We start from the raw sequence: 14,937 nt of genomic DNA on the forward strand, positions 1-14,937 counted from the left end.
AACCTAATGACAGCAACGTCCGGGGGGATCAGAGAGCCACCGCTGGCTGAGCACTCACTCCGCGCCAGCACTTGGCTAAGGACTTGACAGGTATTAACTCAACGCTCACAACACTGCTGGGGGGAGTTGTGTCATTGACCCGATTGCTCAGAACAGGGGTCCTCAAACTTTTTAAAGTGGGGGCCAGATCATGGTCCCTCAGAGAGCTGGAGGGCCGGCCTATATGAACTACCAATCCCTACTGTAACACCTTGGCTGCACTCACTGCCCAAAAAACCTGGCGGGCAGGATCAGACTCCCCTGGGGGCTGCATGTGGCCCACGGGCCGTAGTTTGAAGACCCCTGGCTCAGAAGAAGAGACTGAGGCACAGAGAGGGCTGGGAACGTGTCCACGGTCACACGGCTGGTAAGTGCGAGGCTCAGGATTTAAACTCACGCAGTTAGATGACAGAGTCTACCCTTTACTCGCCCTGTACTATACCTTGTACCATACCGCCTTCCACCGAAACTCAGTCCCTGCCAAGCTCTGCACTCATACAGGCGCTGGGAGTCACATGCCATTTCGCTGAGCTCCGAATGTACACCGATAACAAAGCTCAGGGCAACACCAGGGCTTCTGAGCCGGAGGCACCGGGCCACACGTTGGCTGGGACCATGCCCCATCGCAGGGACCTGTATGTGAGGCCGCAGATCCCCAAGGCCAAAACCAGCCCCAGCAGGGCCAGGCAGAGACGGCTCCCGCTGTGGCCGGAGTTCTTAACTGGGATTCCCCTCGGGGGCCTCCATGGCTCTAAGGATGCCCTGACAGTATAAGTACCATGGTGTACAAATGCGCCTTTTGGGAAGGAAGGGCCCAGCACTTGAATCTGATCCCCAAAGGGGTGTGTGACCCTAAACATTTTCTGCATCACAGCTTCAGGGGAGGCAGAAGGCACGTGAGGCGGGCAGACCCCCGTCGGCAGAACCCCAGGCTGACGAAACCCACAAGCAGCCACAGCCGAGTCAGGATAGGCGCCGCTAACCCTCCTCACGTTGTAATCAGGTCTAAAATCACCCTGGTGAGGAGGCCCTGGCTGGTGTGGCTCAGTGGGTAGTGTGTCAGCCTGCGGACTGAAGGATCCCGGGTTCGGTTTCAGCCAAGGGCACATGCCTGGGTTGCAGGCCCGATCCCCCGTAGGGGCCGTGCAGGAGGCAGCAAGTCAATGATTCTCTCTCATCATTGATGTGTCTAACCCTCCCTCTCCCTTCCTCTCTGAGATCAATACAAATATATTTTAAAAGTAAAAATGAATCATCCTGATGAGGAAGAGGACCTGGTCCCTTCCGCCCCGCCGTCCCCCTCCCGTGAGAAGACCGCGGCGCCCCGGCCGCCCACCCTGCGCGGAGCCTCCGCGCCCTGCGGGAGGCGCCCCGGCGGCTTACTTCTCCATGGCAGCCACGTGCCGCGTATCGATCCTGCCCTTGGTGTGGAGACTGGAGGACTTCTTGCCGCCAAACAGGAGCCCCGCCTTGGTCATCTTCACCAGGACGAGCCTGACGAGCTCGCCGAGGTACAGGCCGCTGATCATCTTCTCAAACCTGCGACGTGGTGAGCAGATCAGCGGCGGGAGCGCCTCTGGTTAGGCGGCTGCCTTTCCCCGAGCCGGAGCCGGAGCCGGGGCCGCGGAGGGGCTGCCCCCGGTGAGGAGGCCTCGGTCCTGTCCCAGCGTGGCGGGGACTACGCTAGAGGAGACCTAAGGTGCTTTCCTGTTCTCAGAGCGCTCGATCCCAATCGCTTTGGCCAGGGCGGTGTCCTTCTCCTAGACTCCCGCACTTTCTCAGTCACAGCGTCACAGTCAAACTCAGACGCTTCCCGCTCCCGCACCACGCTGCTGTCCCAGCGGGAAAGATGCTGCGTCTGGGAGCCGGCCTCGGACAGCTCCAGGGAGGTCCCCAGTGACGTGGGTGAACTGTCCCACCAGGCTGCCTGCACCTGAGTCTGCACCCATCACACAATTACTAATTATTCCCCAGGTGAACGATTCAATAGAATGTTCATTCTCCAAGTGTAATAAGATAGAAAATCAAGGACACCCTGTTTCCTAACCTATTTCATTCTTTAAAAAAAATTTTTTTTTAGAATATTGCAGAAGCAGAAGACAAAAGAAACCCAAGTGGCTTTGAGGAAACAGGAAGTATTTTAAGTGACGTGGAGAGGGCAAGGCTGGCCAGGTCCGCGGGCCGGGACTGCTCTGCCTCGCCAGGGAAACGGGTGTGTGCTGGGGAGCAGGTGCACCCAAAGCGGGAATTCACTTTCCAGGCACGCAGGTCTGCGTTTAAATATTCTCTAGGAGTACTTTTCACCGGGGCTTCTTGGGAAAATTATTTGATCTCGGGGCCGGGGCTGGGAAAATACATGACCTTCTTCTGGGCCAGGAGGAAAAGGCTGATGGAGCAGGTCAAAGGACGTGGGGACCAGCTCACAGGGGATTCCACTGGCCATGTGTGAAAAACCTGAACGTCAGAATAAATGACAGGAGGAAATGATACCCTGTGAAATAAAACAATCCTGTGTGTCCATAGCAGTAGGACTCGATCCATGGAGGGGATGAGAAAGCTCCTTCTTACAAGTGAATAACAACTAACGAGCAGAGGACATGATGGCGTTGGAAACGCATCCACGGGTGCTGAAACTAGAAGATGAAGGTTTCATGAGAAACAGGATGTTTCCATAATCCCAAAGCATCTCCTCGCCAGATGCTTACTCATTACAGGGGGGAAATTGAAAACATATGGTGGATTTCCCCTGGACCAGGTGCGGTGGGATGAGGCCTCCGAGGAGGCAGCGTGCCAGGGAGCTCCAAAAACACTGTGAGGCACCTGGCTGCTTCCTGCTTCCTCGGGCTGATCTGGTCCGCCGTGTGGCCACTCACCAAACGCACCCTGAGGTCAAGGACGCAGGCCCTGGGTCGCCCCTGCCTCACACACACAGGCTCCATACACACGGACCGAGTGAGGCTGAGGGCTGTGACCGAGGCACACCGCTCCACATCCTCGGCTTCGCTTTCCTCCTCTGCCCCGCGACCCTGAGACACCAGCCTGGCCTCGCACACTCCCCGGGACAGGTGACCGGTCACAACTGAAAAGCCTCCGGGGCACCCAGTGTCCCCGAGGGCCAGACGCCAGCGCGGGGCACTCACAGCTGCTTCCCCGGGTTGAGGGAGCCGAGGTCCAGGTCCCGGTCGAACTCCGTGCGGATGTCCTCCAGGGCCCCGTCGTCCCCAAAGGCCCCCCACTCGGTGCTGATGCACATGCGCCCCTCGTCGCCCTCCACCAGGTCGATGTTGCTCATGTCCTCCATGTAGCAGGCGTTGGTGCCGGTGCCTGGACGAGGAAGGGATTGGAGGAAAGATGCTCGGACGGACGGACGGACGGATGGACGGAGGGCTCCCCGCTGGGCAGGCAGAGAGCTCTCCGTCCACCGCTCAGCGCCTTTGATCGGGCTGGTTCCCGCTGAGGCTGAGGGCGGCAGCTTGGGTGAGCCCCGGGGTCGGTGAGGAATAAAGCTGACATGCCAAGTCTATGCGTGTCAGTGTGCCCAGGGTTTGCTGTTATGAGTGAAGTCAGTCGTGGAGAAGGCCCTAATGAATACGTGTGAGAGCTGACAGAGCACCTGTGCAAAGAGGAGGAGGTCACCTAACCCAGCGTTTTTCAACCACTAGTGTGCCGCGAGATGTTGCCTGGTGTGCTGTAGGTACAGACAAGACAAGAATTTTATAATTTTTCACTATTTTGTTTACTTAATATTTCATAATAAAGTAATTATAAAATACTTTCTTTGTGTTTATTTGATTCCTATTCAAGAGAATTACTTTATATATAGTCAATATAGGCACAGAGTTAAATTTTTTAACATTTTCTAATGGTGGTGTGCCTCGTGATTTTTTTCACGAAACAAGTGTGCCTTTGCCCAAAAAAGGTTGAAAAACACTGACCTAACCAACCTTAGATTTTTTAAATGACCAACCTGCAGTCACTTGTAAGCCCCTTCCCTAAGCCACCTAACCTCTTCTCTATCTGACCGTAAAAATGTTCTTTCTTCATGGCCTGTCACACGTTGTTCCCAGCCTAAGCTACATCCTTATCATTGACAGTGATCAGCTATCACTGTGGTCGGCTCTCGAGCCACATGCAGCTCTTTGGCCCCTTGAGTGTGGCTCTTCCACAAAATACCACGGCCTGGGCGAGTCTATTTTGAAGAAATGGCATTGGAAGAAGTTTACGTTTTAAAAATTTGGCTCTCAAAAGAAATGTCAACCGTTGTACTGCTGATATTTGGCTCTGTTGACTAATGAGTTTGCCGACCACTGAGCTATCACATAAGAAAGCAAAGTTTCATTATTCCAACAAGCCCTCGAGGACTAGAGGAGTGACCGTCTGTGTGGGACTTATTCGGGGGGGATGGAAATGTTCTAAAATGAAATAGGAGTGATGGTTACAAAATTGTAAACTGACTAAAATTTGTTGAATTGTGCTAAAATGAGAAAAGTTTTATGCCACAATAAAGCTACTTAAGAAAAAGAAGAAGAAAAAACAAAGTCAGTGTCTTCCCTGGCCGATCCTCTGGTGTGAGGAGTTAAGAGCCAGCATGAGCAATAAGGAGGCAGACGAGCAGAATGAATGCAGGATCTGGGCACTCCTTCTCAGGAAAGCATGGACACCGTTAGCATGGCCTGCACCCCGCACACGGCACTGACACAGCCACTAAGGCAGCAGTGCCAGCGGCTGGGGGCGTGCCTGGCTCGTGCTGAAGTGTGGGCTCCGGGAACGGGGGCAGATCAAGCCCCTCGGGGTAAAGCGCCTGCCCTTCGGGAAAGTCAGGCTCAGGACAACGTGGTTAGAAAGTGAGAAAAAGCACGCAGAAAACTTTTCCCAACAGCAGAACAGGGATGGGGAGGTGGAAGGCATAGCCAAGAACAGCCTATAAATCCCACCCATTTGGCTTCAGTTGTCGCCCAGACTGCCTTCCCCTGACCCTCCAGGAGGGTCCCTCCCAGCGCGGGGACCCACCCACTGGACACCTCACCGCTCGCCGACGCCCTGGCCCAGGCCGCCACCACGCCACGTCTGCCTCCACAGTGCAGTGGTCTCACTGCTGGTCACCTTGCCTCCACGGGTGCCCCCAATTGTCAACTTTTCACACAGCAGCCGAAAGAGCTTTTTAAAAATGCGCACCCCATTTATCCATCCCCCCCCAAATCCTCCAGTGCCTTCCTGTCTCCTTTGGGGCAAAAGCCAGAGACCTCCATGGCGATGTCTGTGACCTGTGTCCTGTGATCTGTGTCCCGTCTACTCTCTCTGACCTTAATACCTACTCCTCCCAGCCTCCTTTCACCCAGAGGCAGCCGCCATCAGCCTTTCAGGGGGCTTCCCCGGGCACCCAGACTCAGCACCATCTCAGGGGCCATCGGTGTCCTCTCTCCTTTGCCAACCACTCGCCTCTCGATCTTACTCGGCTGCCTCCTCCTCCTCGCTGAGGTCCCTGCTCAAATGGACCCCTCAGAGCGTCCTGCCCTGAGCACCTCACACTCACCCTCAGTCACACACATACCCCCCCGCCCCTGCCTCTCCTCAGGCCTCTTTGGCCCTTCCCCCACCTCCCCACTGAGAGCTCCATGGGCACAGGGACCCTGAGGATTAACTCACCCTGAGGACCCAGTGCAGAGACGGGCCTGGCACACAGTAGGCACCCAGTAAACACTTGTTGGGTGAGTGAATGAATTTTTCATCTTCCTCTGTTGTTCCTCCTGAGCAGAAAGCACCAGTACCCTTCCCACAGAATTTGCTCGGAGTTCGCTCAAACTAAGCTCTAGCCCAGCCCTGCGCCCACACCCCCAAAAAGCAAGTCCAACTGAGTTACCAATGATGACACCAACTTCACAGTAGGGGTCGTCGTAGGCACAGGTCATCATGGTGCCCACGGTGTCGTTGACCAAGGCCAGGATATCCACATCGATGTCCTGTTGGAACACAAGCATCAGGGGCGGGAAGGGGGTGTCGTCCTTCTATCTGTCCCCACAGAGGAAGCGAAAACCGTGAGGGTGACTGGCTGAGGAAGCCCCTAGATGCTGCCTATTGGGCCCGCCTGGAAGGAGCAAGGCCTTTGTCAAGGTCAGGGGCCTCGGGGAGAGAAAGAGCAGTTGGGAGCTCGTGGGGAAACCCATGCTCCGGCTTTATAGCTGACGGCCCCTGAGCAGAGGACATGGGAGGGACAGACTGCCTGGACTCCAGCCGTCGTCTGAGGGACCTGAGCAAAACATGTCTGTCCTGGAAGCGATGGTGTCCTCAGGAGAAGACACTCAGCGGCGGGCACGTCCCCTCCGTGGGCAGCCCCAGGGTGCCCGTCCGGGTTTCCCATTCCTCCAATCAACCTGGGTGACGGCACTCCATTCCCCACGGTTCGAGGGCGTGTTTTAATGAGAGAAAACGAACTTCAAGAGAATAGGATCACAGCTTTAAAGAGAAGAAAAGACTGGAGGGTTCATGTCACCACAGTCCTGCTGCTGTCAGGGTCACAAATAATCTGGGTTCACTCGTGTACTTTTCAACCAGCAAGGAGCAGGTCTTGCTTCTGCGGTTATAAAATGTATTCAGCAAACAGTCCAACTAGTAGAGCGTGAGAAGTGGACTAGAGAGCCGGACGGGAAAGGGTGTATATTTTAAGCCTCAGCGAGAGGTAGGAGTTGGAGCACCACACACAGCAGAGGGTCTAACCAGGACCCCAGGGGGGCCGTGGCAAATGGGGGGGGGGTCCCTGGGCAGGGGGCCCGCCTTTCAGTGGTAACTGGACAAGGTCCACAGACCAGGCGCCCCCGGGGGTTTACCCAGAGTGTGGCATCCACGCTACAGTGAGACCTTCCCTGAGGCCAGTCCTCTCCCCAAACTCCTCAGGGGCGGCCACAGGGTGGCCAGCCCTCGGGAGACGGGCTAGGACCGGGAATGCCCCACCCCCACTCCCTAACCCACCCCCCCGCCGGGCTGAACCAGTTCCTACCTTGTGGTTTTTTATGGCTTTGGTGAGACAGCTCACCACATCTGTGTCCTGAACTCCCCGGGCCTTAAACTTCTTGGTCCATGAAATCAGGACACCCTGGGGGAGGAATTCAGATCCAGTCAGAACATGAGCTGCAGGCATTTCGTGCTTAAAGTGCAACCCCCTGTCTTCTCCTCTCTAAGCTGCATCGCCCCCATTCTTCCAGCATGTCTTCAGAGGCCTTTGCTAACACTGAAACACTAGAGGCCCGATGCACAAAATTCATGCAGGAGTAAGCCTTCCTTCCCCCGGCTGCTCGCAGCAGCTCCCCTCTGGGACCCAGGACCCGGGCTTCCCTCGCAGCCCTGGCTTCGTCCAGAAGGACATCTGGTCTAATTAGCATATTTGGCTTTTATTCGTATCATTCCCATCTGAGCAGTCTGGAACATCACACGCAGTGGCAGGAAGAAGGACGCTAAAGAGTCAGAACACTTGGGCTCAGGGACACCGGACAAGGCACTTCACTCCCCGGCCCTCAGTTTGCTCTCTTCCCTGCCTGTCACAGGAATGCTGTGATGGCGGACACATGTGTGTGCAGAACGTAAGGTCTGCCAGCTCCACACAACAGCACTGACATGGCACTGCCTTGCAGAATTCCCTCAGGAACTTAGTTGCAACTTAGAGAAATGGTTCTCATTTCGCATTATCAATTGTTTGCTTAAAATTGGGTTTCCCCACGGGCTTCGTGTCTCAGCTAGCAAAAAAAAAATCATAGAAATTTTCAGGCTGGACGAGATGTTGGAGATGAAGGCTACACAGTCGAGAGTAGTGGAGCCCAAATTCACAAACACCCTGGCCACATTTTCCCAACCCCCTCAGTTTGTGGACCAAGAAGCTGAGACTTAGAGGAAGGAGGTCACTCTAGGTCTCACAGGAAGCTAAGGATAGAGCTCAGACCTGACTCCCATATTTTGCTTTTATTATTATAGATCTATAGCCTGGAGATCAGGCTTTCCCCCTGCACCACAGCGCTGCCTAGTGGCCACTCTCCCTAACTTCTGCCTTCAATGCTAGGGTGACATCCCCGCCTCACCCAAGACACTGAGGGGCGGCGTCTCTCCCCCCCCCCCCCCAAAAAAAAAGGTGCTGGGACAATGTGGGACCTGCTGGGAGGAGGGTACATGGAGGAGTGGGGAATAAATGCTTGTGATGTACTGTGGGGGCGGGGGGGGGGGGCAGTACATAGAATTATATATTTAAAAACTACATACAGCCAAAACTGGTTTGGCTCAGTGGATAGAGCGTCGGCCTGTGAACTCAAAGGTCCCAGGTTCGATTCCAGTCAAGGGCATGTACCGTGGTTGCAGGCACATCCCCATTGGGGGGTGTGCAGGAGGCAGCTGATCAATGTTTCTCTCTCATTGATGTTTCTATCTCTCTATCCCTCTCACTTCCTCTCTGTAAAAAATCAATAAACATATTTTTTTTTAAACTACATATTCAGCATACCATCAATATTTAATAGAGACACGGCTGGAGGAAAAACCAACCATCCAGGACTGGGTATCCCTGAAGACTGGGACGACAGGTGATTTCCATTTTCTCCTCTAAACTTTTCAATCTCTCCTCTCCTCTCTCTCCTCCCTCTCTTTCTGTCCTCCCTACCATGAAGAAGTATCGCCATGTTATCATTAGAAACACAGAGAAACTTCCCCTCAGCTTCGACTTTTCCGTTTCCTCATTTAAAAAAAAAAAAAATGAACAGAGGAGAGTGGCCTCCTCTTTCAATCCCCAGGCCTTTATCGTCTTTAATCGTGTTTCCGTTTCACTAAGAAGCCCCCCTAGCCTGACCTCTTCTAGAAGGTTCCCCGCCTCTGCCCTTACAGGCCGCCCAGCCCTCCTTCCCAGAGCCTGTGTCTGACGTCACAGAGCCGACACCTGGCAGGACCGCGGTTCCAGCTGTGCCCGCCCCGTCGTCACGGCCCCTCCCTCTCCTGTGTGAGCTTTTCTCCCGAACCTGCGGCGTCCCTGAGAGGCCGCTGGAGGACGTTTTACAAGGGACAAGCAACTCAGCCTAACGCTGATGGCAAAAAGCAGTCCCCACTTCCTCGACATAACCAAGCGCCTTCCCTGCTTTAAATGTCACCTGAAAAACCCTTATTGGAATCTGACACCAGTGGGTCAGATGCTTTCCTGGCATTCTAAGCCGAGGGCTGGCGCTGCGTCCTTCTGGAAAGGCAGTTTGCTCAGGAAGGTTTGGAGCTCGGGCTGAGCCCCTTTTGGCTGTGCAGAGAGAGGGGAGATTCCCGGAGCCTTCCCGCGCTCTCCTCGGCTGCCAGGCCTGCAGCATCTGATCACAGGGGAGCCTGTGGGAAATGCAGGTCCAAGGCCCCGCTGATTGAGAAGCCCAGTGGGGCCCGGGACCGGCGTCTAACGAGTCCCCAGCGGATTCTGACGCAGCCGAGGTCTGAGAGCCGCGGAGCGACGGTGAGGACCTCTCCACCCCTGCGCCGTGCCCGCGTGGGTGTGAAATCAAGGCAGCGCGTGAACCGGTGCCGCACATTCTCACTTCATCGTTTACAGGAGCAGAAAGAAAATAACAAGCAAGAGAATTCCTGCTGATCTCCCCTTCCCAACCTGACCCCTACACGTTCTCCAGCCCCAAACTCCGAACCCTGCACAGCTTCTCCTCCTCCCCACTCCTCTCCCCCCCTCCCCCCCACCCCCTGCCCCCAGCCATGCCTTACCTCGTCCAGCTTGGTCTGCCTGCAGGGGAAAGAAAAGGTCAGGCCCAGGGGGAACTTCTTATGCGGCAGCCCTTTGGTCTTCATGAAATCGGCCAGGCAGTCGGCCACGTATTCGAACAGCTGCGGCGGAGAGACAGCAGGGGGCGCTGGACAGAGTGCGGCCACTCAAAGCGGGCGCCCCCTCCGCCCCAGGGCCCGCCCGGTACCTCCGCGCCGTTCCCGCGGATGATCTCGTTGGGGGTGGGGTAGAACTGGCTCTCCATCTGGACCTTTTGTTTCCCCTCTTCAGAGACTTGGACCTTCAAGACTCGAAACTTCGATCCCCCAAGATCCAGGGAAAGAAACTCCCCGTTTTCTATTAAAACAAACAACAATAAACGAAACGGTTCAGTTGTGGAGGGCCTGCTACATGGCAGGATGTGCATGAGAAGCTGAACAGGTAGCAAATGTCACTGGGTCTCACCACCACCAGGGGTGCAGCCACTGGCCTGAGTCCTCCCAGAAAGGGGCGGAATGGGAGGGGGGAAGGAGAGGAGGGGGAGAGGGGTGACCCAAGTCTCTCAGGCCTACCCACTCCCAGAAGGTAAATGCAAACTGCAGGCAGGTGGTAAGAGAGATGGGCCTTGAGGGCGGGGCCTATTCTGGCCCGCACAGCTGGGGAGAGTGAGCGGCTACTCAGAGCACAGGGCGTGCGGATAAGCCATGGAGGGAAGGGAGGGGGCGTGCAGGGGAGAGAAACAGCCCCATACAAGCCTCTGTCTCAAGGGCAGAGGCAAAATGCTCCAGGAGGGAAGGGAGACGGGGACCGAATGATAAGGGGCCAAGGATGCTCAATATTTGGGGCCAGAGTTGCTTCAAAGTGAGAAAATGTAACACCACTCAGCCCAGCGCAAGACAGATGCGATTAATAAAAGGGGGAATGACACGTGCTGGGGAAGGCAGCCCCTCCTAATGACCTCAACTCGGGATCCAGACAGAATTCCTGCCCAGGACCCCTGCAGGATGAGAACTCTGGTGTGCAAACCTCTGAACCAACAAGCCGCTCTATAAAACCGCCTGGAAAGTGGCTGCAGGTGCCAGGCCTGTGCCATGACCAAAGGCCCAGGTCAGGGAAAAGCCGTGCCCAGACATTTAGGGCCCCGAGTGGCCTTGTTTTGTGCCATGTGACCCCAGGCGGGGAAAACCTGACTCCTGACTGCAGCCCTGGCCCCAGCCGGCCATTCAGACCCACTCCTGGTGAAGTAAACACAGCGGGAAATGGCTGGTCCGCTGAGCTGTTGCGATAACAATACTCTGAAGGCACGTTTGTAAGAACAGCCCGTGCAGCTAGCTCCCTGGCGGACACACGGGGACCAAAGCTCACTCCGGCCACCCCTCTTGGTGGATTTCGGTGGGTTCGGATGACAGGCGAGGGAACTGCGGGGGAGGACTCAGAGGGACAGCTCTGAAACTGTGTACATTTCTGAAATGCAGGCCCCAAGGGGTCAGCAGAGTCCTGCTTGTTGGTGAGTGATCATGAAATGCCGCCACCAGCTCACAGTTCCCGGGCCGGGGACAAGGCCTGGAGCTGAGACATCCGCCTCCTCTGCTCCTAATGACCAGAGATGGTGGGACACACGGCCCTCCACTGGGAGGACAGGAGAGCGGAGGCCTTGCCCGGCCTCTGGGCACAGGGACCCCTGGAGCAGGGTCACGGGTCAGGGCTGTTGCGTGAGGAGAGGCTCCGAGGAGACGGGGAAGGACAGAGGTGTGTCTCCCCGCCTGAGGAGGAGGGAGTTTCTGAAACTTGGTCAGTGTCACTTGCAAACCTTCCGGAAGGCACATCTGGCTGCAGGCTCCGGACCATCAAAGGCCACTTTCTGATGTCTCCGGGACACACCTCTGCGGAGGAGCCCGGACAGGAAGCCAGGAGGACTTTGCCCTGGTGCCTGCCCCTCCCCACCCCCCCATGGTGCACACACACCCCATGACTCAGTGCTTCTCCCAGCAGCCGGGTAACTGTCAAGGACCACAGTCCCCTCCGCACTCTCAGCAAAAGCACCAGGAACCAGGCAAGATCTCAAAGCAGAACAGTCTCCCTGCAAAGCGTATGCTCCTCCGGGTGGCACGCTGCCCATCCCCCACACACACACACCCCTGCCAGGGAACGGGTCTCTCTCATCTCAGCGCCCAGGGCCCCTTGAAGAGCAGAGCCTACAACTCTGACCCAGGCTTTGTCCCAAAGGGGCCCAGAACCTGGCTAACCCAATCACAGGCCCCTGAAGACCCCAAACGTTAATCGCTGCTTCTTCAGGAGCCCCAAAGCCCCCGCTGGAGCTTGGTTGGAGCACTGGGACCCCGACATTGGGGAACCCCTTTGGCCCTCGGTATTCTCCGGGGACTGTGAGACAGTGAGGACCACAGGAGGTGAGAATGGAGGAGGTGGATGGAACCTCACAGATCCCCTCTAGAGGGCTCCAGCCTGCGGTAAGCAAAGAGATGCCCACATCCTAGTCCCCGGATCCTGTGGATAAGAATGGCAAGAGGGAACTAAGGTTGCAGACAGAACCAAAATTGCTCTTCAGCCGGCCCTAACTGGTTTGGCTCAGCGGATAGAGCGTCAGCCTGTGGACTCAAGGGTCCCAGTTTCAATTCTGGTCAAGGGTGTGTACCTTAGTTGCAGGCACATCCCCAGTAGGGGGTGTACAGAGGCAGCTGATTGATATTTCTCTCTCAATGTTTCTCTCTCTCCCTTTCCCTTCCTCTCTGGAAAAAAAAAAATCAATAAAATATATATATTTTTTAAAATTGCTCATGGGTTGAGCTCGAGGTCGGGAGATTATCATGGATGATCTGAGGAGCACACGGTGAGTCACGGGGTCTTTAAGAGAGGAACAGACGCAAGGGCGAGTCAGAGACACATTGGAAGATGCACACTGCTGGCTCGGAGACGGAGAGAGGCTGGAGCCCCGGAATGCAGGAGCCGCCTGCAGCTGAGAAGGCCAGGCCAGCTCCCCGCTGAGCCCCAGAAGGCATGTGCCCTCCCCCACACCTGATTATGGTCCTAGCCACCCGCTCCCTCTTCTGACCTCCACAGCTGTACAGGAGTGAATGTGTGTTGTTTTAAGCTGTTAAACTTGAGGTAACTTATTACAGCAGCAACAGAAAACGAATCCATAGGCCACCTCTCCGTTTCACGGAGAGAGACACTGAGACCATACGTTTTGTCAAAGGTCACTGAGGAATGGCAGAGCCGGGCCTAGAACCCAGGACTCTTGAATATTTTCATTTAATATTCTTTCTACTATGCATGGCATCTTCCAATACTTACTGTCAGCCTAGACTCTAGATTAGGGGTGTCGAACTCAATCAGAGAAGGGGCCAAAATCTAAAATCCAGCCTAAATCGCGGGCTGAATGGTTTACTGAACAGTCATAAACTGACAATGTCATAAACTGACAGCGGAGTGCAGTGATGACAGCACGGTGCGGGCCACATTGCAAGGCCTGGCGGGCTGGATTTGGCCCACGGGCCTTGTGTTTGACACATGTGCTCTAGATGCTAGAGCCGTCAACAAATACGCCAGGGCCCCGTAGCACCAGGCCCTGTGCGAGGTGCTCAGCTCGCATGCTCAGCAGGCTGCAGGCGCTGCGCCCGGCGTGAGAGGCCTCCCAGACGCAGGCAGTGCACTCCGCACTGAGCTAGAAAAGCTGAGCTGTGTGCGCCAGGGGGAGAATGTGGAGATGTCCTGGCAGGAGAGGGGGCAGATTGTGCGGGCCACAGGGGCAGAGAGAACGTGAGGCACGTGTGACGCTTGGTTCAAAGCGTTTGGTATTGAGTGTGACGAAGCACAGAGTGTTGGAGGCGGGGTGACGAGGTAAGTCAAGGCACAGGAGCCAACGTCAGGTCCCATCAGCCAGGGAGGACCCGGGGGGATCAGACCCCTGGCAGCCCAGCCCCTCACCTGAGCCGTCCGGAATGGCCCTGACAAAGGTGGGCAGCATCTTCACGGAGGCTGTGGGGTTGGTGTCCCTCCCCAGGCCCTTCTGCATCTCAGCCTGGAACCGCGCCATGATGTCCCGGAGGGTCTCGTCCGAGAGCCGCATGTGATACAGGAACCTGTCCACCTGGAGAGAGAGAGGAGGGCAGGGTTGGCTGCTGCACATGCCCACGCCCACGCCCACGCCCACGGGGCAGGGGACCGCTTAGTGATGCGGACCCTCCAGCTGGGGACAAGGAGGGGCATTGGAAGAACAGAGGGAATGGAGGCTGGCGGAGGTGGGATTTATTCCTCCAAAGGGCAAGCTTCCAGGAAGAAATGATGCCCCCATTTTTCTGACCGGACAGCGGAGGCGCAAAAGCTAAGGGAGATTCAGAGTTTCTAATTCCCAGTTTGGAGCCCTCACACTGTCCCAGCGTCTCTCTCTAGGAAAGACCAGCTGTAGCTGGAACCTGGAATTCCTACACGTGAGAGCTTTCTTTCAGCCAGCGATGACATTATCTATCCAAACATGTTTCCCTTCGTTTATGGGCCGCCAGGAAGCTCAGAGCTAAATTCAGTTTCCAACCGCACTCCCTAAAGTCTAGTCCTGCACATCTCCATTGTCTTTTGGGGAGGGATGCGGGGGGATAGAGGAGGTTAGTATAGGGAAGGTGGAAATTTATTGAAGAACAAGTACAGTCTCCCACGCAGGGAGGGGGAAGAGTCCCCCAGAACAGATTCCCACGTGGGGAGGGGAAACTGAGGTTCTTCTAATTAGATGAAGTCTAATTTCTAAGGCCAGCTCAGATTGCTGAGCCTGTTGATGATACCACTCAGGTAACCAGGATCCCCCAATGGAGGGAAGTTATAAACAGCACTGGTTCTGCTCTGTCCACTTGGAGGTAACCATGTCACACCAAGCATGGCAGAGCAGCTCGACTGGTGTGGCTCAGTGGTTGAGCATCAGCCGATGAACCAAGAGGTCACTGGTTTGATTCCCAGTTAGGACACATGCCCGGGTTGCAGGCTTGATCCCCAGTAGGGGATGTGCAGCAGGCAGCCCATCAGCGATGTTTTTATCTGTCCTTCTCTCTTCCTCTCTCTCTAAAATCAATAAAAACGTATTTATAAAGAACAAAGAATGGCAGAACAGCCTCCTCATCATGTGGTGGGGGCAACACGCGTTCCCAGGGCGCACTGGGGGGGACTATGGACCG

The 14,937-nt window shown here is 55.6% G+C and overlaps 1 protein-coding gene across 1 annotated transcript in view; it reads right to left on the reverse strand.

The window, feature by feature from the left end:
- HKDC1 (hexokinase domain containing 1) overlaps window positions 1–14,937 on the reverse strand; it is a gene marked incomplete at its 5' end in the record, with an annotated part of 36,715 nt that overhangs the window by 17,473 nt on the left and 4,305 nt on the right. The window contains 7 exons of the mRNA XM_084904257.1: window positions 1,423–1,578; window positions 3,180–3,363; window positions 5,900–5,999; window positions 7,034–7,129; window positions 9,760–9,879; window positions 9,966–10,114; window positions 13,703–13,865. Coding sequence (XP_084760383.1) covers window positions 1,423–1,578; window positions 3,180–3,363; window positions 5,900–5,999; window positions 7,034–7,129; window positions 9,760–9,879; window positions 9,966–10,114; window positions 13,703–13,865 — 968 coding nt within the window. The remainder of the gene's footprint in view (window positions 1–1,422; window positions 1,579–3,179; window positions 3,364–5,899; window positions 6,000–7,033; window positions 7,130–9,759; window positions 9,880–9,965; window positions 10,115–13,702; window positions 13,866–14,937) is intronic.

Source organism: Pipistrellus hanaki (assembly GCF_964339955.1).
Source record: "Pipistrellus hanaki genome assembly, chromosome: 14".
Taxonomy (NCBI): Eukaryota; Metazoa; Chordata; class Mammalia; order Chiroptera; family Vespertilionidae; genus Pipistrellus; species Pipistrellus hanaki.